The following is a 25,745-nucleotide window of genomic DNA, read 5'->3' as shown; positions in this document are numbered from 1 at the left end:
TTTTTTGACGTTGTCGAGCCTAGCCTTATTCTAACCCCTGATCTTTAGAACGGGCGTTAAAGTGACTGTACCACCAGGCCCAGGCTGAAGCACTGGAGGCAGGCCGACCCACCCTTAGTGGGAAGAAACTCCAGCCTCTCCATGACATGACTCCATTAGAATCAATGGAACCCTGTCATAGAGTGGCTAGGGTTTCCTCCCACTAAGGGTGGGTCAGCCCGCCTCCAGTGCTTCAGCCTGGGCCTGGTGGTACAGTCACTTTAAAATAATTTGCCTGTCAATTACTTCTGGACTCTGTTCACTGAACAGCGTCTGGAAACATCAGCTGTTCACACAAGGCAATGTGAAGCGCGGCCGCACATTGCATTGGAGTGAATGGCTAATTGATTAGTCTGTGCCCACAAATCAATTGTGAAACAGGAACTGGCTGAGTGCAGTAACATAGCCTTGTGTGAACATAGCCTCAGACATGCAGGCCCTGCTGACTTGCAGTTCAGTCACAGCCCTTCAGAAATGGGCTGAGCATTAGGGTCTTGCCCCTGATGTGTAGCCGGTGTGGGGCACAGGGTGATGCGCCGTCTGGGCTTCCCCCCACCTGACTGGGCACAATAGGGAGACGTTAGGTGATGTACCGGCAGGTGTGGGGCCCGGGCTCTCCTGGGGGGCTCTGCTCCGGGTCATGTCCCTGCAGGCTGAGCGCCTCACGTAACAGTAATAGCGGCCGCTTACGCCACGTGAAGATTCCGGTGACCGTACACCGGAGCACGGGCTCTGGGCCGGCCTCTCAGCCCCGTCTCCTCCCCGCCGGGTGTGACGATGTCGGGGGAGTTTCTGTCAGCCGGATGCGCCGTCCATGTGCAGCGGGCCTGCTCACCAGACATGTCATTCCCAGCAATGACGGCCCAGCTGTGCGGCAGGCTGCGGTTTGTGCTACCGCGGTCACCGGACACACTGCGGCCCGCAATGAAGCGCCTATTCCACAGCGACGGGCAAGGTAAATACCGCGCCTGCCTCTGCGCCCTGTACACACACAGGTTCCGCTGGTCCTACAAGTCTTAGCATGTCAGCATGACAGCTGACTGACTGCTGCTGTGTGGGACTGCACCAGTGCTATCCTGTACCGGCCGCCTGTGCACCAGTGCTATCCTGTACCGGCCGCCTGTGCACCAGTGCTATCCTGTACCGCACCAGTGCCATCCTGTACCGGCCGCCTGTGCACCAGTGCCATCCTGTACCGGCCGCCTGTGCACCAGTGCCATCCTGTACCGGCCGCCTGTGCACCAGTGCTATCCTGTACCGCACCAGTGCCATCCTGTACCGGCCGCCTGTGCACCAGTGCCATCCTGTACCGGCCGCCTGTGCACCAGTGCCATCCTGTACCGGCCGCCTGTGCACCAGTGCTATCCTGTACCGCACCAGTGCCATCCTGTACCGGCCGCCTGTGCACCAGTGCCATCCTGTACCGGCCGCCTGTGCACCAGTGCCATCCTGTACCGGCCGCCTGTGCACCAGTGCCATCCTGTACCGGCCGCCTGTGCACCAGTGCCATCCTGTACCGGCCGCCTGTGCACCAGTGCCATCCTGTACCGGCCGCCTGTGCACCAGTGCCATCCTGTACCGGCCGCCTGTGCACCAGTGCCATCCTGTACCGGCCGCCTGTGCACCAGTGCCATCCTGTACCGGCCGCCTGTGCACCAGTGCCATCCTGTACCGGCCGCCTGTGCACCAGTGCCATCCTGTACTGGCCGCCTGTGCACCAAGCATTATGCATGGACCGAGCCCAGTATTTAGTGGATTCGCCTGCCTGTCTGCTGCGGTATTCTGTCCATTTCCCAGCGTATACCATGACTATACTGGTAATGTGTGACATGACAATAATAATTTTTTGTGAACTGCTTTAAAGGGGTATTCCAGTAAAGAGCTAAAACATGAAATGTTCTCAAATCTTGCTGGTCTTACTTAAGGCCCCCTGTGTATTTTTGCCATATCCCCTCTCTCTAGCTGCCCCCGTTTCCGAGCTACAGGTTTTTCTAAAAGCTGATGTATATCCAAGATGGTGCCAGCCAGCAAACTACATTTCCCATCATGCATTGTACCTCAGAGCCAACTGCCAAGTACCTGCCCATTGCTGGCTCCATCTGCTTCTGTTTTAGGGTATAAACCCACACGCCGTATAAGCAGCGTATTTACTGCTGCGATACGCAGCAAATACGCAGCAAACACGCAGCAAATACGCAGCAAAAACGCAGCAGATTATATCTAAATAACTGAACACAGCATCAAATCTGTACCAACAAATCTGCTGCGTATTTGCTGCGTATTTGTTGCGTATCTGCTGTGTATACGGTGTGTGGGTTTGTACCCTTAGGGTGCATTCACACTTATAGGATCTGCAGCAGATTTGTGTTCAGTTATTTAGATCTGTGCTGTGTTCAGTTATTTAGATCAAATCTGTTGCGGATCTGCTGCGCATCCGCAGCATAAACTCCGCTGCGATATGGTGTGTGAGAAACTACCCTTAGGGTATGTTCACACCGAGTAAATGTGGCGGAGAGAACCACTTGCCTCAGTGTGCTATAGTCTATGAGAGGGCTCGTGCGCCTCCGCATGCGTCACTCTCTGCTCCGTTAGAATCAAAGGAGCCGCGTCATATGGTAGAGGGAATTCCCTCCCACTGGGGGCGGGCCGGCCTACGTCTTAAGCACCGGACGGTAACCGTGGAAAGAACGGCGCCGTACGGGGGAACCGTTCGAAAAACAGACCGCGGGACCGGCTTCCCCGTCATGGCGCCGTTCTATCCCTGTGTCAGTTTTTTTTTTTTTTTTTGGAACCGCAGCCCAGTTCCTGCACATGGGGCCCATCTATTAGCGAGCACTGACCCGGGCTGAACCACTGGAGGCGGGCTGGCCTGTCCTTCTATGATGCGACTCCATTTATTCTAATAGAGCAGCATCACAATGGGAAGGGGGGTTTCCTCCCACTGGGAGCAAGCCGGCCCCTCTCCAGTGCCTCAGCCTGGGCCATTGCTTGGTAATAGACCGGCACCACGCGCGGGAATCAGGCCGTGGTTTGAAAAAAGAGCACTTTGTAAGACTGGGAAAAAAACACCACTTCCTGCAGGACATTCAGCAGCTGATAAGTACTGGAAGACTTTTTAAATGGAAATTATTTACAAATTCTGTATAACTGTATAACTTTCTGACACTAGTTGATTTAAAAACATTTTTTCCCACCAGAATACCCCTTTAGGGTGCCTTCACACCTACCGGATCCACAGCGGATCTCACTTCTGCGGATTCGAAGCGAGAACCGCTGCGAATCTGGTATCAATTCACCCCTATGATAGCACATATTCGCAGCGGGATTAACATCCCGCTGTGAATATGTGCTTTAACTCCCTGGTGCCCGCAGCCCCACTGTCGCATCCCTCACATCCCCCCATCAGCCCACCCCCAGCCCGCCGTCGCCCACCGGCTCCGGTCCCGCTCAGGTCAGCTGAGCGGGACCGGAGCCAGGAGCCTCACTGCAGCCGTGCTGCCGAGCAGGTAATGTATGCTCGCGGCGGCGGGCAGGATATGGGCTGATGGGGGGATGTGGCCGGGATGGGAGGGATGTGCCGCCGCCGGGGAAGGGGGGATGCGACGGCGGGGCTGCGGGCACCAGGGAGTTAAAGAACATATTCACAGCGGGATGTTAATCCCGCTGCGAATATGTGCTATCATAGGGGTGATACCGGATCCGCAGCGGTTCTCGCTTCGAATCCGCAGAAGTGAGATCCACTGTGGATCCGGTAGGTGTGAAGGCACCCTAAAAGATATGTATGGGAAAAACTATGGCTAGAATACAAGTAAAATGAGGCATTACACAGTTCTTATTGAAATCCTTAGAAGCGGAGTCCTCCTGTCAGAGATGCTCTGAATAGCATAACCGTTTCCAGAAAGCAAAAGTATTTTGTATCTATCCTAATATAAGGTGGCACTTGACTGTAGCCTTTAATAACTAAGTATAGTTGTCCTCTATAGGATTGGAATTTATTAATATTTATTTTCTTTTTCTAGGTAATCGATTGATTCCCAAAGCTAAAAGCACAGTAAGTATCAGCTGTTCCCTGATTTCTAAAATATGCAGCACCGTGCCACATTTGTTTAAAGGCCCCCTATAGCGCCAAAGCGATCTTTTTGTTCTCTATGTCCAAGATGAGGACTTTGTGCAGGAACTGTTTGCTCAGACAGTCACTGCATATTGTCACCAGGCTCTAGATTATTGCAGCCTACAGATTTGGGCCTGTAACTTTAGGCCAAGTTTCCACTATGTATGAACGACGGCCGTTATTTGGCACTCAAAACAACGGCCCTTGTTTTTAATGAAAAATTGTATTGTAGTCTATGGACAGCTTCCAGAAATAAATTACATGAACATTATTTCAATACATTGTGTGAAACAATGGCCATTGTTTGCATTGACTTCAGTGCAAATCATTGCATTATGAAAAATGGCATGTCAACATAGCCTTAAAGGGATTATCCAGCCCTACAAAAACATGGCCACTTTCCCCCTACTGTTGTCTCCAGTTTGGGTGGGGTTTTGAAACTCTGTTCCATTGAAGTAAATGGAGCTTAATTGCAAACCGCACCTGAACTGGAGACAACAGTAGGGGGAAAAGTGGCCATGTTTTTGTAGCGCTGGATAACCCCTTTAACCCTTTAAGGTCAAAGCCAATTTTCGTTTTTGCGCATTTTCCATTTTATGTTTAAAAGTCCATAGCGCTTGCATTTTTTCACCTAGAGACTTATTTGAGCGCTTATTTTTTGCGAAACAAATTGTACTTTGCAATGACAGCCATTATTTTTCCATAAAATATGCTGCGAAACCGGAAAAAAATCATTTGCGCTGTCAAATTGAAAAATAAAACGAATTTGTTTTGATTTCGGGGAGTTTTGCATTTACGCCATTCGCCCTGGGGTAAAACTGACTTATTATGCATGTTCCTCAAGTTGTTACGATTACAACGATATATAACATGTATAACTTTTATATTATCTGATGGATTGTAAAAAATTCAAACCATTGTTATTATGGGGAGGGGATTTTTTTATTAAAGGGGTTGTCCGGCGAAAAAAAATTATTCACAGAATAACACACATTACAAAGTTATACAACTTTGTAATGTATGTTATGTCTGTGAATGGCCCCCTTCCCCGTGTCCCACCACCCCCACCCGTGTACCCGGAAGTGTGGTGCATTATACTCACCGCATGTCGTGTCGTCCACGGTCTCCGATCGTCAGCAGTGACGTCTTCTTCGGGAGCTTGGCGGATCTTCCCGAGTGCCGGCCGCCCTCTGCAGCGTCATCCGAAGCTCAGCCGCGATTGGCTGAGCATAACTGTGCTCAGCCAATCGCGGCTGATGACGTGGCCGCGTCATCAGCCGCTCAGCCGCGATTGGCTGAGCACAGTTATGCTCAGCCAATCGCGGCTGAGCTTCGGATGACGCTGCAGAGGGCGGCCGGCACTCGGGAAGATCCGCCAAGCTCCCGAAGAAGACGTCACTGCTGACGATCGGAGACCGTGGACGACACGACATGCGGTGAGTATAATGCACCACACTTCCGGGTACACGGGTGGGGGTGGTGGGACACGGGGAAGGGGGCCATTCACAGACATAACATACATTACAAAGTTGTATAACTTTGTAATGTGTGTTATTCTGTGAATAATTTTTTTTCGCCGGACAACCCCTTTAATAAAAACACTTTTTTACATAAACTAGAAGCCCCCCTGGGGGTCTTGTATGTAGACAGCACTGATCTCTCATAGAGATCAATGCTGTGTATATACACAGCAAAGATCCATCAGATCGGTCATAGATTGCTATGGCCTGCTGCAGGCCATAGCAATCTATTGCCGAGCCGGGATCAGCGTCATTCCGACGCTGAGGCCCGGGCCGGCCAGAAGAACAGATCTCCCCCCCGCGATCGCATCGCGGGGGTGATCCGTGCCACTAGACACCAGGGATGTTGTGCATAAAGCACTTCAATGCAGCTGTAAGGTTTGACAGCTGCATTGAAGTGCTTAATTAGCCGGCGCGGCAACGGGACCCGCGCCAGCTAATAGAGGCACTGCCCGGCTGCAGATTGCAGCCGGGATCGGTGCTGTTCAGAGCGGGGTCCTGGCGGGACCCTGCTCTGAACACCCCCCGCGGCACCATGACGTACCAGGTACGTCATGGGTTGCTAAGGGGTTAAAGGGCTTTATATCACATCTACTGTTGATTTACAGGAGCCAGAAGCAACAAACTCTGCAAGCTAAGTACTTCTATATTGTATTGTGAGCGAGTTTTGGAGCGTGCGAGTTTTTGATCTGAAGTGTGTTTTTGTCTCAAGTGTGGGACTTTAATATTCTGGGACTTTAGATTCGGGGAGTTTTAGAGGAAAACAAATTGTTTATTTGCTTTTGAACACATTGTTTGCTTTTGTTGCTTGTTTGTTTTTTCTTTCTTTATACATAATATCCCCATATAAATGAGCGCCATGTTTGACAATGCGGCCCAATGTACATCTTGTGCGATGTATGCAATCCTTGATCAACCGATCGAGGGTGCATACCATTGTGGGAGATGTGTGCATGTTGCTGGTTTGGAAGCCCAGATCCTGGATCTAAATGAGCGGCTGCAACGATTGAGATGCATTGGCAAACTGGAAAGGGGTCTGCTTCTCACTGAGCAAGCGCTCCAAGGGGTAGATGGGGGAGAGTGTGATAGCATGGAGGTACAGGAGGAAGAGGCAGCTAGTTGGGTCACAGTTAGAAAAAGGGGTAGAGGGAAGAGTGTGAGGGAGGCCAGTCCTGATCTGGCACACCCCAACAAGTTTGCCAAATTGGCGGATGAGGGGGATGTTGATTCAGGGGTGGCATTGCTGCAGCAGGACACTGCCTCTGAAAGCCAGGGGGGTGTCTGCTCCAGTAAGGTGGGAAACAGGAGTTCAGGGCAGGCCAGGCAGGTACTGGTAGTGGGGGACTCAATTATTAGGGGGACAGACAGGGCAATCTGTCACAAAGACCGGGATCGTCGAACAGTGTGTTGCCTTCCTGGCGCTCGAGTTCGTCACATCGCGGATCGGGCTGACAGATTACTGGGAGGGGCTGGCGATGACCCAGCAGTCATGGTGCACATTGGCACCAATGATAAAGTTAGAGGTAGGTGGCGGGTCCTTAAAAATGATTTCAGGGACTTAGGCAGGAAGCTTAAAACTAGGACCTCCAAGGTGATTTTTTCCGAAATATTACCTGTACCACGAGCCACACCTGAGAGACAGCGGGAGATTAGGGAGGTAAATAAGTGGCTCAAGAGCTGGTGTAGGGTAGAGGGGTTTGGGTTCATGGAGAACTGGGCCGACTTCTCGGTCGGTTACAGGCTCTACGGTAGAGACGGGCTGCATCTCAATGGGGAGGGTGCAGCCGTGCTGGGGGAGAAGATGGCTAAGAGGTTGGAGGAGTGTTTAAACTAGGGACCGGGGGGGAGGGCAACTACAATATAGTAAGTGAAGACAGAGTAGATGGAGAGCTGGGCCTAGATTATGGAACTGGGGGTGGAGCGGCGGGAGGGGTTAGAATAGTCACTAGTGATAAAAGGAAAGGGAATATGGACAAATATATTAAATGTATGTATACTAATGCTCGAAGCCTCACTAATAAAGCTGAGGAATTAGAACTCATAATGGTTGAAGAGAAATATGATATAGTGGGGATAAGCGAGACATGGCTGGACGAGACCTATGACTGGGCCGTTAATATCCAGGGTTATAGTCTATACAGAAATGACCGTAAAAATAAGAAAGGGGGAGGGGTCTGTCTATATGTTAAATCATGCCTTAAAGAGTCACTGTCGTATTTTTTTTTTTTGCAGAAATCAATAGTTCAGGCGATTTTAAGAAACTTTGTAATTGGGTTTATTAGCCAAATCTGCCATTATCTGCATGTAAAAAGCCTTTTCCCAGGTCCCCCCCTCCTTCCTCTTTTTCATCCACTCTGAAAAATCTGAAAATTGTGACTTGTTGCAGGAGACGTCCCCTGTCTGTTCTAGGGAGAGGGGAGGGGGGAGGAGGAAGGAGGGAGTTAGCCGGCAGCAGAAAGCAGATAACAGAGGATTACAGGCACGGAGCTGGGTGACAGCTGTAATCCGAGCTCAGATAGGTCACTGGTGATGGTCAGTAGAGATATCCCGTGAGGGATTTGTAGATTAACTCTTTGTTGTCCTGTTTTGGTCTTTTCTTTAGCTCTCTCCATAGGAGAACAATGAAGACAGGGGGGAGAGCTTCAAACTGCTTTTTCATGATAAAAATGCATTTTTCGGATAATAAACCCAATTACAAAGTTTCTTAAAATCGCCTGGACTATTGATTTCTGCAAAAAAAAAAATCACGACAGTGACACTTTAAGCCTATTCTGTGGGAGGATATATGTGATGATAATGTGGAGTCTCTTTGGGTAGAAATAAGGGGAGGGACAAAGAATAATAAAATTCTTATAGGAGTGAGTTATAAACCTCCAAGTATAGTGGAAGAATCAGAAAATCTTCTTATAAGACAAATAGATGCGGCAGCGAAGCAGGGGGAAGTCATTATTATGGGGGACTTTAACTACCCAAATATCAACTGGAAAGCAGAAACCTGCAGCTCCAGGAAGGGAAGCGTGTTTTTGGAAATAGTAAAAGATAATTACCTTTCCCAACTAGTAGAGGAACCAACAAGAGGGGGGGCCCTTCTGGACCTGATCTTAACCAATAGGCCCGACAGAATATCAAAAATAGAGGTGGGGGGTCACCTAGGTAATAGTGACCATAACATAGTAAGTTTTCAATTATCCTTCAATAAAATGATTAGCAGAGGGGCTACAAAAACATTAAATTTCAGGAAGGCTAATTTCCAAAAACTAAGAGAGGACCTTGGGAACATAGACTGGGACAATGCCTTCAGAAATAAAAGTACACAAGAGAAATGGGACATATTTAAGAGCATCCTGGGTAAATCGTGTGAACGACACATACCATATGGGAATAAACGTAGTAGAAATAAGAGAAATCCAATGTGGTTAACTACAGCTGTAAGGGGTGCAATAAATGATAAGAAACAAGCATTCAGACTACTAAAACAAGAAGGTAGTGGGGAAGCATTGAGCAACTATAGACAGAAGAATAGAATGTGTAAAACGCAAATAAAAGAAGCAAAAATAGCAACAGAAAGAAGGATAGCCACAGAAAGTAAAACAAATCCCAAAATGTTCTTCACCTATATAAATAACAAAAGACTTAAAACCGAAAATGTTGGTCCCCTCAAAAATAATCTGGGTGTAATGGTGGAGGGGGAAGAGGAAAAGGCCAATCTACTAAATACATTCTTCTCTACTGTATTCACAGAGGAGAATCCCATAACAGACGACATGACTAGGGATAATGTTAATCCTCCCATAAATCTCACCTGCCTAACACAACAAGAAGTGGGAAGACGCCTTAAAAACATTAAAATCCATAAGTCACCGGGCCCAGAAGGTATCCATCCTAGGGTTTTGCAAGAATTAAATACTGTGTTGGACAGACCGTTATTCCTATTATTTAAAGATTCTATTACGACAGGGATTCTTCCACAGGACTGGCGCATAGCTAATGTGGTACCAATATTCAAGATGGGGTCAAGGAGTGATCCTGGAAACTACAGGCCTGTAAGTCTAACATCTATAGTAGGTAAAGTATTTGAGGGGATTGTAAGAGATGCTATACTGGAGTATCTTAATGAAAATAATCTTATGACGCAGCACCAGCATGGATTTATGAGGGATCGGTCCTGTCAGACTAATCTGATCGGCTTCTATGAAGAGGTAAGTTATAGACTGGACCTGGGGGAGGCTGTGGATGTTGTGTATCTGGACTTTTCAAAGGCATTTGATACTGTGCCGCATGAAAGGTTGGTCTACAAAATGAGGATACTGGGACTCGGGGAAAACGTATGCAAATGGGTAAGTAACTGGTTGTGTGATAGAAAACAGAGGGTGGTCATTGATGGAACATATTCAGATTGGGTTTTAGTTACTAGTGGGGTACCACAGGGGTCAGTGTTGGGTCCACTTCTTTTTAATATTTTTATTAATGATCTTGTAGAGGGGCTACAGAGTAGAATCTCCATTTTTGCAGATGATACTAAACTGGGTAAAGTAATCAGTACAGAGGAGGATAATATCATATTACAGAGGGATTTGGAGAAGCTAGAGGCTTGGGCGGAGAAATGGCAAATGAAGTTTAATGTGGATAAATGTAAGGTTATGCATTTGGGCCATAGAAATAATAAGTACAGTTATGTGCTAAATAATAAAACACTGGGTAAAACTACTTCCGAAAAGGACCTGGGGGTATTGGTGGACAGTAAACTCAACTTTAGTGATCAGTGCCAGGCAGCAGCTGCCAAGGCTAATAAAATAATGGGGTGCATCAAAAGAGGTATAGATGCTAAAGATGAGAACATAGTTTTGCCTCTTTATAAATCACTGGTCAGACCACACATGGAATACTGTGTACAGTTTTGGGCACCGGTATATAAGAAGGACACAGCTGAACTAGAGCGGGTGCAGAGGAGGGCAACAAAGGTCATTAAGGGAATGGGTGGGTTACAGTACCAGGACAGGTTATCACGCTTGGGGTTATTTACGCTAGAAAAAAGACGTCTTAGGGGCGATCTGATCACAATGTACAAATATATGAATGGACAGTACAGAGATCTTTGTAGTGGTCTTTTTACTCCTAGGTCTGTAACAATGACAAGGGGGCATCCTCTACGTCTAGAGGAAAGAAGATTTCATCATCAGCATCGACGCGGGTTCTTTACTGTAGGAGCGGTAAGACTGTGGAACTCTCTGCCACATGATGTTGTCATGGCCAATTCATTAAATAAGTTCAAGGGAGGCCTGGATGATTTTCTTGAAAAATATAATATTACAAGTTATGGGCATTAGATTTCTGGTGATACGTTGATCCGGGGATTGTTCTGGTTGCCATTGCAGTCGGGGGAGGGGGGGGAGTTTCTCCCTGTGGTGGGGCGTTTGTCTTCTGCCCCATAGGGGTTTTTCGCCTTCCTGGATCAACACAGTAGGATTTTCCTAGGTTGAACCTGATGGACTCTTGTCTTCTTTCAACCCTATTTACTATGTTACTATGTTACATTTTGAAAGTTATAACAACAGGTAGACTTCAAGAATTTCTGTAATAGGTTCAGAAGAAGCAGGATTTCTGTGTCCATTATGGTCTATGGAGGGCACGAGGGGGCGGGGTAAGGAAGCAAAGAGAAGAGAAAAGGCCGCCCTGCAAAACACCACATCTTGTAATATTATCTCACCAGGTTGAGAAACAGCTGTTTTAGTACAGAAAGAGGCTTTTTTTTGCCTAATAAAACCTATTACAGAATTTCTTAAAATTGCTTGTAATATTGATTTCTGCAAAAGTATTTTAAATGACAGTTACACTTTAAGTGCTCATATATCAGAATAGAAGTATGTTTCATATGTTTTTTTTATCTATTGTAATTTTAGATCTGTGTGGAAGGAAACATTGCAAGTGGAAAAACCAGCTGTCTAGAATATTTCTCCAATACGGCTAATCTTGAGGTAATTCTGTACCATGATGCTCTTTCTTCAATGCTCCTACAAGGCCACTGTGTCATGAGACAGAAATGTCGTATAGTAAGGGATTTTGGTTTTTTGGGTTTTTTAAAAAAAAAAAAAAAAAAATGTAAACACCCTTATAATGTGTGTGCGTGTGGTGAGCCATGTTTGCTGTCGCTGTAAGAATCCATCCTTTAAAGTCCAGGGGTTTTAAAAAAAATAATTTAGATGGCAGGGGGAACATAATTAGAAGTCATTACTCACCTCTCCGCCTTTTTACACTGGAATGCCGCTCCGGGATCTCTTTCACAGCCAACGTCATGACCTGGTTGATAACCTGCCTGCTTGTCTGGTCAGTGACTTGGATGGAACACTGCTTCAGTCACTGATTAGCTGGGCGGGCAATCGATCAGCTGGTTCTGGCATTTTCTCCCATGTCGTGACGTCGTCAGAACTCAGGAAGGGGGTGGAGGATGCCTTCCGGTAAGGGTCCTGGAGCCTGTCACGTGGTGCTTTGTGGGCAGGGGGAGAGGTAAGTAATGATTGATTATTATGTTCACCCCTGCCCCTGCCAGATTTTTTTAAACTGCTAGACGTCTCCTTTAGGATGCATTTACACAGAGAGATTTATCTGACAGATTATTAAAGGGGTTATCCAGCGCTACAAAAACATGGCTACTTTCCCCCTACTGTTGTCTCCAGTTTGGGTGGGGTTTTGAAACTCTGTTCCATTGAAGTAAATGGAGCTTAATTGCAAACTGCACCTGAACTGGAGACAACAGTAGGGGTAAAAGTGGCCATGTTTTTGTAGCGCTGGATAACCCCTTTAAAGCCAAAGCCAGGAACAGACTATAAATAGTGAATAGGTCAGTAAAGGAAAGACTGATATTTCTCCTCTTTTCAAATCCATTCCTGTCTTTGGCTTCCAAAATATGACACGGACCTCGCGCCCCAGGAGGATGTCTCATTTCTGAACATCATTCTCCACTGGACTCCTCCACTGCTATTTGGACAGGGGACACCTAACCCTATCCAGCTGCCCATATCCCTACAATCAACACCTCCCTGGACATCATCAGTAAAAGGCTGTAGCCTGCACCTGTGAGCTGATTAAAGGAACCTGCACTGCATTTCCCAGCTCTGGGATCCATTACCTGTCCTATGGTGCGTTTACACGTAACGATTATCGCACAAATTTGCGTGATAGCAATCGAATTCGAACGATAATCGTACGTGTAAACGCAACGAACGATCAAACGACGAACGATACATCGCTCATTTTGATCTTTCAACAGGTTATCAAATCGTCGTTCGTCGTTCGCAAAAAAATTCGCAAATCGTTCCGTGTGAACAGTAGTTCGCCGATTTAACCAATGTGTGAGATAGGCTTAAGCGTTCCGTACGTTAAGCGAATTTTCCGTACGTTATATCGTACCGTTTAAACGCTGCTCGTTATGAAAAAAAAATCGTTACTCAGACATCGTTAATCGTACGATCGGGCCAATTATCGTTACGTGTAAACGCACCATTACCCATTGGCATACATATACAGTGGCTGCAATTTTCACTCATAACCATCAGTCATCACCATGTACCTACAGTGCTGACCACCTAAAGCTTAACTTGATTATCCAATAAGAGCGATGCTACCTATCATAGTGGTGCTTCTACAAGACCTTTAATTTTATTATCTAGCAGTGTGTGACACAGCCTGCAATGACCTCCATCTTTGTTCTCAGCATCCATACAGCGTCTCATTAGAGATACTACAGACTTTCATTGGAGGACAACATATATATACACTATCTCCACAATACTCCCTGATGAACCTATGCACACCACATAGGGGAAACACGTTGGAAGAGGAACAACCCTGATTAATTGTCTCTCCAAAATTTGTTTAGACTAAATGTCCTCCTTTAAATGCATGTTCTGATTCGTTCTACCTCACCAGACGGCAATACTGTATTTCCCCTAACACCAATACCTGACTGCAGTTTATCTTGACAGCCTGATGACGGTTTTCTAGTGTAGGGGCATCCTCTGTCTGGCTAAGGGACGTCTGACCCAGCGGTTTTCATCTATGCTAGGCAGGGTCTTACAGGGCTACCTTCGCAACAGAAACCTTAGCCCAATTTCTTACTTATACCCTCTACTGTACAGATTTGTAATACTTGTATATACTCTTTGTGCACTTAATAAACATAATTTTGCACCATCCTCTGAGTCTACCACAGTAGTAATTTCAAATTTTTCTTTGGCTTTCAAAATCTGTCAGATAAATCTTTGTGTAAACGCACCATTAGTCTCATACACAGACCTGCACCCATCTGTATGGATTGGCCTAGTGCCAAATGGATGAGCCATCTGTTGCTTTGGACCTGTAGGTTATACAGCTCCTGACATAAAACATTGAATCCTCAAAAGATTGAATTATTGTAACTAATGGTGTGTGTTCTTCCAGATCGAGTAGAGGGAATAGGTGATATTGCCCCGTGGAATAGGCCTAGTGATCAGCCTGTGCTGATTTGCAGGAAACACTTGTCAGTCAGCTGATGGCCTTTTTCAAGCAGGTTTAAAAACCATTTTTTGTTGAGGTAAAGGACTGCACGAACGAATGTCACACAGTCATTGCACCATGTAATACACTTTTTAAACGATGGGTAAACTACTTGGTTGTCGTTGGCATAAAGCACAGGTCTGTCTGTGTAATATTAAGAAAACTGTATTGTTCCACAATGCAGCTTCTACATGTGAATGTTTAAAAATTGTCAACTGCGCATCACTACGTGTAATAGTGTAAATAGAATATTAAATGTTATCCTTACCTCTCCATGCTCCCCGGTGATCACTGACACTTTTAGGGTATGTCCACACTACAGAATCCCAGGGGATCACTGGCCACGGATTCCGCAGCTTACTTAAACTTAACATTTTTCATTATGTCCAACCACTGACTTTCTTCTAACTGACCTATCTCTCTATGCCACTTCTCCCTATTCCTATACCATACCTCCTCTTCATTATTCAAATGTTCGTACACCACTTTAAGCTCTTTCTTTTTAATCTTTTTACTCCTTATATTCTCTATTAGTACATGTGACCCGGCAAAAATCTTACCATTCTCTCTGTGTGGACATCAGGACATCCTTTAATTTGAAAAACTCAAACCAACTCTGGGGCTTAATCTTGAATTCCACCTTAACCTCTTCCCACGACTTCACACCTCCTCCCCTAGCTCTGATGTCTTCCACTATATTAATCCCAGCAATCTGTAAAGCTCTTAATCCCCCCATTTTATTTACCTCTGGTAGCTTATAGTTACCCCAAAGAGGTGCGAAGTCCAGGACCCCTTCCAGTTGTAAACATTTTTTAAATTCGTTCCAAGTTTTAACTAAAGATTTTATCATTACATTCCCCTGAAACATTTTCTCCTCTAAGCACCCGGTTTCTAAAATCTGGAAAATATCCATATGCTCAAACTTCTTATCATACTCTATGGAGTTCAGGAGATGACTATGCTCATTCTTTATAAGCCAATAGACCTGTGATGTAAGGAAATACTTTTTTATATCTGGAACCTTTCCAATTTCAGCCTTACTCTTCTTCCCCAAATGAGAGCGTTAAACAAAGATCTAATTTTCCTAATTTCCTTATCTTCTAACCAAATTGGTGCTGCCGAGAATAGGTACAGCAATCTTGGGAGAACCACTGATTTCAGCAGAATAATTCTGTCCGCCCTTGATAATGGAAATCTCTGCCATACATCATCTTCTCAATTGTATCTATAATTCAAAACATGAATTTGATGAATATCTCTAGCTATCTGAATTCCCAGGTACCGAAAACTTTCTGTCTGACTAAGTACATGCGCATAATCCATTGGAAACAAATACTCAGGATTAAGAGGCATTATCACCGACTTTTTCCAGTTATTCAACAGCTTGGTATTCAATTGCAGTGCTTTTACACAGCACAACTAATCAAATGGCCGGGCCACACGATTGATCTCTGTATCGTTTGTGCGGCTGTTAAAACATATTGCTATTGACTGCACATCTGTTTGCACAAAGCTTGCTGCTGATAACCGGCCCCTGTGAGAGGGTCTTTTAGACTTGTGCTGCCTTAGAATTTATTAGTATGGGCCCAGCTGTGATGAGTCTGCAGATAGACTCATTACGTATAGAGCAATCATTACAAAGAGTAGAATGGGCAGTGGTGATACAGAGAAATAGACTAGCTGCCCGGACTGGAATATCAACAAGCCCTACTTAAAAAATCCATTGCCTTGTTCTCTCTAGAGCTATACTTACAGATATAGATAGAGAAGACATATTCTGTATCATAGAGAGCTGCTGTGATTGTTTGCCGAGTGTTTAATACATTCATTTATTTCTAAGGTTTTGACAGAACCTGTAGCAAAATGGAGAAACGTCCAAGGCCACAATCCTCTGGTGAGTTATTGTACAATCATATTTCTTTATAGGTAGAGTCTCTGGAAGACAGGAATCCTGTGTAGGAACACCGGCCCTCATGGTTGGGTAGATCATTACTTTCATATAGATGTCTCTCTTCTAGAGTATTTTAACTCCTTAAAGACTGCTGTTCAGGTTTTTATATCCTGCAGAGTTATGTATGGTGCAATTTCAGGCCGTAAGCTCCAAGGGCTACATTTATTAACATGCGTCCCTGGCGCCCCTTTTCCATGGCGTATGCCAGCCATATCCCTGGCTCACCTGATGGTACGAGTATGCCAGTCTTAATAAATGTTCCCACAGTGAAGACTTTCTTAGTCTAACTAGACCTAGATGAGTCCTAATAGTGACAGACACTGAAACTAGGCTGGTTACAGTGGAAAAGAGTATAAAAATTACAAAATGGTAAAATATACTGTATGCCTAAAATAACCCCTTCCTCAACAAAGACCACCCCTGCCAATTATTGTCATGCTGCTAGACCAGACCAATTACACCGAAATAGCTTGATTGATGGAATATCAAAATTATTGGTGGACAATGATAAACACAAGTGGTCTGTTCTAGGGTAAGGGTAGGTTCACATTGCATATTTAGCAGTCCCTTTAACATACCTGTTTCATGGAAAAAAAACCTGATCCAATTGTGTGCATCCATTTGAATCCATTTTTCTATTGACATAAATTTCATGTATACAAAACCATGGTTTACCTTTTTTTTTTTTTTTTTTTGGGGGGGGGGGCGAGTTAAAAGTAATATTTTAAAAATAGATCCATTAAATGGACTGCAAAAATGCAATGTAAACAACACTATGTGATTAAAATTTAAAAAATAGCTTAAGGGTACGTTCACACCTACCGGATCCGCAGCTGCTTTGACGCTGCGAGTTAGCAGCGAAATCTGCTGTGGATCCAGTACTGTGAATTTGAATGGGTCCCATACACGCAGCGGATCCGCTGCGTGTATGGGACTGGCCCCTTTAACCCCTGTGCCGCTGGCTGAAAGCTTGCCCGCCCGCAGCCCGGCCCCCAGTCCGCCTGCCGCCCCGAGCATACATTACCAGCTAGGTGCCGCGGCTGTGTGCACGGCAGCCCTGATTGGCTGAAGAGGAGCGAGGGGATCCGGGAGCCTGAATCAAGCCGCGGCACCGAGCTGGTAATGTATGCTCGGGCCGGGGCTGCGGGCGGGCAAGCTTTCGGACGGCGGCGCAAAGGTTAAAGGGACCGGTCCCATACACGCAGTGGATACGCTGCGTGTATGGGACCCATTCAAATTCACAGTACTGGATCCGCAGCAGATTTCGCTGCTAACTCGCAGCGTCAAATCCGCTGCGGATCCGGTAGGTTCACACGTACAAGATCTGCAGCAGATTTGATGGCACAGATTTAAAGTTGCAGATTCAAGGCAAATCCAATCTGGACCATGAAATCTGCTGTGGATCTGCTTCAGATTCAAATCTGCGGCATCAAATCTGCTGCAGATCCTGTATGTGGGAACACACCCTAAGGGTAGCTTCACACATACTGTACAGCAGTGGATTTTCTGCTGAGGATCCGCAGCAAATTTGACTAAATGAATGAACACAGCATCAAATCTGCTGCGGATCCGCAGCAGATTTGCAGCATATTTGACAGGGCGTATTTAATGCTGTGTTCATTCATTTAGTCAAATCCGCTGCGATATGGTATGTGTGAAGCTACCCTAAGGGTACGTTCACATGTACCGTGTCCGCAGCGGATTTTATACTGCGAGTTTGCAGCGAAATTCGCTGAGGATACCTGCCCATTCACTTCAGTGGGATGACATACTCGCAGCGGGATTGTCATAGTCAAAGTCAGCTCCCTTAACCCCCGCAGCCCGGGTACATACTTTACTGGGTCCCCGCTCTGGCTTGCTTCAGGGACTCCCGGCGCTCAGCCAGTCATTATGCTGCGGTGGGTCACGCACTGATTGGCTGAGCGCCTAGAGTCCCCAAAGCAAGCCGGAGCAGGGACCCAGTAAAGTATGTACCCAGGCCACGGGGGTTAAGGTTGCTGGCTATGACAATCCCGCTGCGAGTATGTCATCCCATTGAAGTGAATGGCCAGGTATCCGCGGGGGATTTTGTTGCACACTCGCAGCTTAAAATCCGCTACGGATACAGTATGTGTGAACATACCCAAATAAAAATCATGTTTGTAGCCCCACAACCAAAAAAGTTAGAGCTATTAAACTAATGTATATAAAAAATGTCTAAACTGCGTCTGGTCTCTTATCCACATTCACTGTATTTTCTTTTTTTTTTAGGGTTTAATGTATGTGGATCCAACAAGATGGGGGTTAACACTGCAGACCTATGTTCAGCTCACCATGTTGGATACCCACACCAAGCCATCAGTAAGTATATTAGCTTAGTTGTAGCACTAAAGAAGATAGATCTCCCTTACACAAGTCCAGCAACCCACAATTACATTTAAAGGATTCATACCACAGTATTGATTACCACCGACCACAGTAAGGACCAACAGGGGGCTCAAAACCCCCTTCCCATTCATAGTTGGGGTCCCAGTGATCCAAGACATTTCACCTCTTCTGTAGACAGGTGCTAAATGTTTTTGTTGAATAACTTTATGGAATAGTTTTTATGTTGTCACACCTGCTGCAAAATTCCAGTTTTAGCACTTGTATATCCATGAATCACTTAGTAAAGGGAAGGGAAGTCTAGTTTACTGACCGGTTTGCATTGACACGCTGACTTTTATCTGTGTAATTTTTTGCAGTATGCTCCAGTAAAAATGATGGAGAGGTCCATCCATAGTGCAAAGTACATATTTGTGGAAAACCTTTACAGAAGGTAGAGTATTTTTCCTTTGTTATCCAGTTCATCTGTGGTGGTTGTTTGTTGTTATAAAAATAAATCTTGTCAGAGCTGAGGAACATACGTATGTTATGTTTGGAGGTTAAGAACCTATCCTGACACAGGTGCATGCCTCGTTACCAGAAAGTGCTGTCATGCACTGTAACACCAACACAGCCGAACACTATACTCGTTTGATCCATTCAGTAGCTCAATGGACACCAACAGGGTTTTTGCCCCAAGATCTTTGTTGTATCAGCACTTATGTAAACCAATGTAAGCACAGAAGCATCTGTATAGATCACCACCAGGTTAGTCAATAATCATAAAAAGATCTGTTTTATCATACTTACAAACAGTATCAGTAAAGAGGCATTGTATGTTAATAATCAAAATCACAAGCGGTATGCCCTTTACTTGCCCAGCTCTAGGTTTTTTCGTTCTTAGCTTTTCCCTTGAAGAATTCTGCCGGTGTTTCTAACTTCGTAATTTATAGCTGCTATCATACCAAGTTAATATCTATTGAGGTTTTTAAAAAACGTTGTAAAAACAAAAAGTACCACATGTGCACTAAGCAGGTAGTGATGTATGTGTAATCCCTTCGAGGCGCCAGGCCTCATGGAGCTTTGGTACCTTGTGAAATACTCTGGTTCCATTTGGTTGCACTGATGCGGACGTAGGGCTGCTGAAGTTGGATAAAGCTCTAAGGTTGTTTGGAAAACATGGATACAGCCAATGACTATATCCATGTTTTCCAAATAGCCTTAGGGCCTTATCCAACTTCAGCAGCCACCGCTAATAAAATGCCGAACGATCGGGTTCGGATGGACTTGAGCATGCTCGAGGTTTGCTCATCTCTAGTGTTCTCAATTCATTAGAGATGAGTGAATCTCAAGTATACTTGGTTTCATCCAAACCCGAACTCTCAGCATTTGATTACTGGTGACTGAAGAAGTTGGATGCAGTCCTAAGGAGTCCTGGAAAACATGGATACAGCCTATGGCTATACTGTATCTATTTTTTTTTACTTTTAAAAAACAAGCTCATTTTATGCGTCCCTTTCAGGGTAGCTTCACATGTACCGACTCGCAGCGTTAATAACGCTGGGAGTCGGCTAGGTCCTGGCAGATCACTGTCACTATATACTCGCAGCTGTCTGAAAGACCGCTGCGTGTATGTAATTCTGCCGGCCGCTTAACCCCTTCAGCTGCCGCCCGGCTCCCACTCCGCTCTGTATACATTACCTGTCCTTGCTGCACGGGGTCCCGGCGTACTGCTCTCCCGCCCGGCCAATCAGTGGCTGCGGCAGGGCAACACACTGATTAGCCGGGGGCGGGAGAACAGTACGCTGGGACCCCGTGCAGCGAGGACAGGTAATGTATACAGAGCGGGAACCGGGCGGCAGCTGAAGGGGTTAAGCGGCCAGCAGAATTACATATACGCAGCGGTCATTCAGACCGCTGCGTTTATGTAGTGAAAGAGATCTGCCAGGACCTAGCCGACTCGCAGCCTTATTAACGCTGTGAGTTGGTACGTGTGAAGCTACCTCTTAACCTTAGAAGTCTAACTTTACCCATATTAAATTTTGCCCGTCTGCAGTTATTGGACATTGCAGGCATGGTTTCACCCACATGCAATCATCACGACTTGCAGCCCCCCTTATCTAGGAAGGTTTATTTCTGAGATACACAGAAGCCAGAGGTGAGCACCAGAAAGCAGAACAGGGAGCAGAATGCTGCCAACTAGATGTTTTAGTAGCTCAAAGGTCTCTTTAAGAGGAAGCTTTTTTTTGTTGTTGTCTTTATTTAGCAAGTTCCTTTACTGAGTGATCCATTATATGGGAAACTCCAGACCTCCTTATTCACTTCTGATGACTACTATGTGACTAGAAGAATCTAACCTCCTGTTACGTTCCGAGAGTGCAGAAGAAAGTAAGGGAGAAGGTATTTTCTTACCATCTTCCTCTGTGCCGTTTTCCTACAATGCTCTATTTTATTAATATGGTAATTAGGCGGTTTGGTGCACTGGTTTTGGCACTACAGCCCTTGCTGCCTCTTCAAAAACCTAAGTCACGTATGTACCCGCAGCTGGACTGACGTCACTGTGGAGTGCTGCCTCAATATTCATGAAATGGGGGGAGCAGATCGGTGCACAGAGAGCTGTAGTAAATGTCTTAGGAAACAATAACCCTTCACCACCTCTGCCCTCTTGTATTTTGCAGTGGAAAGATGCCTGAAGTGGAATACGTAGTGTTAACTGAGTGGTTTAATTGGATCACAAAGAATATTGACCTTTCTGTTGACCTGATAGGTAAGTAAGCGGTCATGCTGGGCAGTCTGGTACATATTTTCACATTGGTACTGTAACATTCCTTCAGTTGAATATCCAATAATCCAGTGTTTGATGAATTTCTTAAGACCAGAAAAGTAGACTGACCAGCAAGAAGTAGGGGTCGTCAAATCTGTAGAACATTTTGTGTCAACATCTATTTCAGGCTTTTTTTTTTTTGCGAAAGGTTCTGTACCCATTGAAGTCGACGAGATTATTAGGTTATCCAGCATCTGTTTGCATTTATAGTCTGATAGGTGATATAGTCATGTGAGTATGCCAAGCATTGTACATTTGAAACAGTAGACTGGAAAAACTGAACTACTGTTACTGAGAAGAACAGCAGGCAAATGTGATAGATTTATAAGAGCTATAGGAGCCCATCAGTCCTGCGCTCCTGTAATAGAATGCCGATTATGTTTCCTATGCATGGTACACCTGGAATGTGTCCACTGTGGGCGGCAGTAAATACACAGCCATTTTTATCATTCTGAATACTGTGTGTTAGAAAAGACATAGTTAGGCTAGGATGACACATTTACCAGGGCTCAGTTCAGAGCCTCTGTCGTTGAGTTTGTTCAGCACCACAGAACAGCGCTAAATGGACTAAAGCACCAAATTAGGCAGATATTTCCCATGCAATAGAGCTAGCAGTTAGCAAATGCTCACTTGCCAGCTTCTTGCTCATTTTAAACATATAAAAAAAAAAAGTCCGCTGTCGGCCACACTTTTCTCTGTGTAACAGAAGACATGCAGCCAAAAGCTGATTGGGGGAAAAAGTTTGTGCAAACATCGCTTTTCACTCCCACACTCTCCTCTCTCCTTCTGAGGTCACACCCATCAAGGGCTTTGATTGTGCCCGCAGACACATGTAACCTCAGTGGGAAGCACAGCAATGCCAAGCTGGTTTAGCTCATCACTACTGCATCCCATCTTTGCCCCCACCCCCGTACCAAACTAGGAAGAGCTGGGAAAACACTTTCAATAAATCTGGCGCATTTTCTTTTGCAGTTTACCTTCGCACATCCCCTGAAACCTGTTATCAGAGACTAAAGATGAGGTGTAGAGAAGAAGAGCGGGTGATACCATTGGTAAGATCTCCTTGGAGCCTAACTCCACTGTGTATGGTTTATTAGTACTAAACTCCATTGCCGGGAACCTTTTTATTTTTCTCAGTTTGCCTTCAGTCTCTTCTGTAGAAAAAATGTAAGGTATGCATACAGCTTCAATAATCCGGCCAACAGTTATCCCTCCGGTCCTCCCCCATACACCACCTATAAACAAGAGCGGCTCTCTTTCTGGTAAAAAGCAGCCAAGTTATTCTAATGTCATATTCTCCTTTTATCTCCAGTTGATCAGTGACTCACAGTACTGGCGGTAGCTCATGGGGACAAACTTCATCCACGATGCTTTACCTCCAAGACAGATCCATTTTTAACCAGATGTAAAACTTTGCCTTAAAGGACAACTCTGGCCCTGATAAAAAAAAAAAAAAATGAACTGAAGCTCCAGTTGGTGTCTTTGTTTTTTCTTTACTTCCTGGTTTGGTCTTTCCCATGATGCACTTTGTCTCCTGATGTCTAACTGACTCTGTAAAACTGTTAGATGGCTTACATCTTGCTCAGCCAATCAGAGCTAAGCAACCTGAGTCATCTGACAAAGGGAGGCTGGCTTAACAGGGCTTAGGGTCCTATTCCACGAGCCGAGGAGGGCCCGATCAACGATGTAAACGAGCGGCCCGATGATCGTTGAGCGAGGGCTGCAAGGACATCGTTATCGTTGTCCTTGCAGCATACATTACCTGTCCAGGCTTCTTCTCCGTGCTGTCTTCATCCCCGGGTCCCGCGCACTCTATCGTCAGAATGGCGGGTCAGCTGACAGGCCACACTCAGCCAATCACAGGCTGCGGCGGTCCCGGCCTGTGATTGGCTGAGCGCTCTATCTTCAGAATGGCTGGTCAGCTGACGGAGCGCTCAGCCAATCACAGGCCGGGACCGCCGCGGCCTGTGATTGGCTGAGTGTGGCCTGTTAGCTGACCGGCCATTCTGAAGATAGAGTGCGCGGGACCCGGGGATGAAGACATCGCGGAGAAGCCTGGACAGGTAATGTATGATGCTCAACGATCATCGGGCCATGGAATAGGCCCAGTAAACGAGCGGCGATCTAGCAGATCGCAGCTCGTTTACATCGTTGATCGGGCCCTCCTCGGCCCGTGGAATAGGACCCTTAGTGATAGCTGATCTCTGGCTATATCTGAAGATCAGCTTTTAAGGTTGCCATACACCTTCACTAACTGAAGGCCAAACCATCGACTGTTTTTTTTTTTCTTAAATGATAGTAATAATTTAACTAGAAACAACATTTCTCTACTGATCATCTGCAGCTTGTGTGCTTTCATTTGTCTCATATGTCATGATATGTGCTTGCACATATCGATGCTAGAAACAGCACTGATATATGCAGCAGTAGTTAAATAATAGACCTTACACCTTCGAAGAGCTTTGAGCTCACAAAAAAGTGAACAATCTCCTTTGAATTGCAAACCTATTTGCTGTAGACCCTGCATATGCCTTTTCTAAAGTCCTATTATTCTGTGGAAGCCGACATAGTAACTGTGTTGATTTTCTTTATTTTTTTAAGCAGCGCCATGAATAAAAGGGGTCTTGGCCCTTTTGAGAGCAGTAATGGAGCAGGTAGTTGCCATGTAACTAGATCAGAGTGACAGACTGGTACACTTCACTATACCTAATAATAGGGAATTGTATGGCAGGAGCTAATGATCAGGGGAAAATTCAAGGGTTCAGGTCAGCCTGGGGTGGTGGGAATTGCATGGTCATGGAGTGCACGGTATACTGGGAATAGATAAGAGGCCTGTATATCCGGCTGATGCTCTTATTCACATCTATTTTTAATAACAAGCAGCACTGAAAGCCCTGGCCCGAGGTGTAAATGTTTTTTTATTTCTCTTCCAGGAATACCTGTATGCCATACACAGCCTCTATGAAGAGTGGCTTTTTAAGCAGAGCTCGTTTCCAGTGCCGGCACCGGTTCTTGTAAGTTACTCTCGCCTTCATCAAACTTTTATGTTCTCTTCTAGTTGCTTCTGTTAGCCAAGGTGCAAAAGCCACATAATAGTATTACTAGCACACTGTTTGCTTAAAGGGGTTTATTTGTTTTAGGAGAAAAAAATGAATTCATTGTGTATTGGAAAGTTATCTAATTTTGTAACATACCTTCTGTATGGGTTTTGAGTTATCTGCCTGCTGTCATTTAGCAGAAACTTTCCTGGTTTACATGTAGTGCATACAAACATGTGATGGACACACAGGTTCTTCAGGTTCCCTACATACTGCATTTTATTTCCCATGTGTGCAGCATTCTAAGTATTGGTCTCCTCTCTCTTTCAGGTGATAGATGGAGATAAGAATATGGAGGAGATGATTCAGCATTATGAAGAGAATCGTGGAAAGATTCTTGCTACTTGATACAAGCACTTAATGCCTCATGTACATAGGTTACAATGTGTTACTTGCCGATACATAATGCAAGCAGCCATTTTGTATTGAGAAAGCAGTTTTGAGAAAACTAAAAGGAAAGATTATCTGACAACAATTGCCAGCTTACCAGCATGATGCAGCAATAAAGTAGCTGCAGGCCGCCATGCAGGCAGCAGATGTGATAAATCAGACCATTACCAGGGAGTATTTCTTCTCGATGGTACTGTGGTGGACCAATCTCTTTGCCTCAGCGTCTTTTACGCCTAATAGGATTTAGGACAGAAACCATATTATTTATTTATTTAACTTTCCATTCTTTTGTTTTTTTTAGTCCATTTATTTTAAATCTTTACATTGATATTGTTTGTACATTCCATACAATGTTTATTTATGTGTTAAAGAAAAGTTCAGTCATTGTACAATAAAATACATCAGAACTTTGTTAGATCTGAGTTGTAATTACTGTGGGATCACAGTAGGTTTTAAATGTGATTTACCCCTCTCAGTCATGAAAATCACAGCTAAGTTTAGGTATGTACAGATTATAGCCCCATATATGTAAAACTCCATAGGCCAGGGACTGGGCCTAAACATCTGAATCACATCTTATGAGATCTGAAAGTTGTGCAGTAGTTTAAAGTGGGATATTATAATGGTGTTTTAGAGGGTTGATCCTCTCAAAGAAGGCCACTGTATGTAATGGAACAGAAATTCTGGCCTAAATAAAGTAGTGGTTTTAGGAGACTTCACTTTAGGCCATCCGTAAATTGTAGTTATATTTCAAAGGTGTCAAAACCTCCTGACTGTGTATGGAGGGCCTCCCGCCTTGTCCCTTACAAATGTAGCGGCAGAGAAGGGTTCAGCAGTTAATGTCAGAGAGAAAAGTGACCAGAGAAATGTAGCAGCAGCTTATAACTTAGGGTTTATTTACACAGAAAGATTATTTGACAGATTTGAAGCCAAAGCC

General features: G+C 45.2%; 2 protein-coding genes across 2 annotated transcripts in view; one reads left to right on the top strand and one right to left on the bottom strand.

The window, feature by feature from the left end:
- Nucleotides 1–855, bottom strand: part of LOC138788292 (CKLF-like MARVEL transmembrane domain-containing protein 3) — a 61,506-nt gene extending 60,651 nt beyond the window's left edge. Inside the window, exon 1 of the mRNA XM_069966034.1 lies at nucleotides 633–855. Within this exon, the coding sequence (XP_069822135.1) occupies nucleotides 633–681 (49 nt within the window). The 5' untranslated portion in view covers nucleotides 682–855. The remainder of the gene's footprint in view (nucleotides 1–632) is intronic.
- Nucleotides 544–25,200, top strand: TK2 (thymidine kinase 2). Its single transcript, XM_069966033.1, has 10 exons — nucleotides 544–994; nucleotides 4,059–4,090; nucleotides 11,571–11,645; nucleotides 16,043–16,096; nucleotides 18,404–18,493; nucleotides 18,877–18,950; nucleotides 21,175–21,263; nucleotides 22,293–22,372; nucleotides 24,254–24,334; nucleotides 24,689–25,200. Exons 1-10 carry the CDS (start codon nucleotides 817–819, stop codon nucleotides 24,764–24,766), a joined length of 831 nt encoding a protein of 276 aa, XP_069822134.1. The 5' UTR covers nucleotides 544–816; the 3' UTR covers nucleotides 24,767–25,200.
- The last annotated feature ends 545 nt before the right edge of the window (nucleotides 25,201–25,745 follow it).

Source organism: Dendropsophus ebraccatus, chromosome 4, assembly GCF_027789765.1.
Source record: "Dendropsophus ebraccatus isolate aDenEbr1 chromosome 4, aDenEbr1.pat, whole genome shotgun sequence".
Lineage (NCBI taxonomy): Eukaryota > Metazoa > Chordata > Amphibia > Anura > Hylidae > Dendropsophus > Dendropsophus ebraccatus.
The sequence above is the reverse complement of the archived record's forward strand: the minus strand, read 5'-3'. Positions and strand labels throughout refer to the sequence as shown.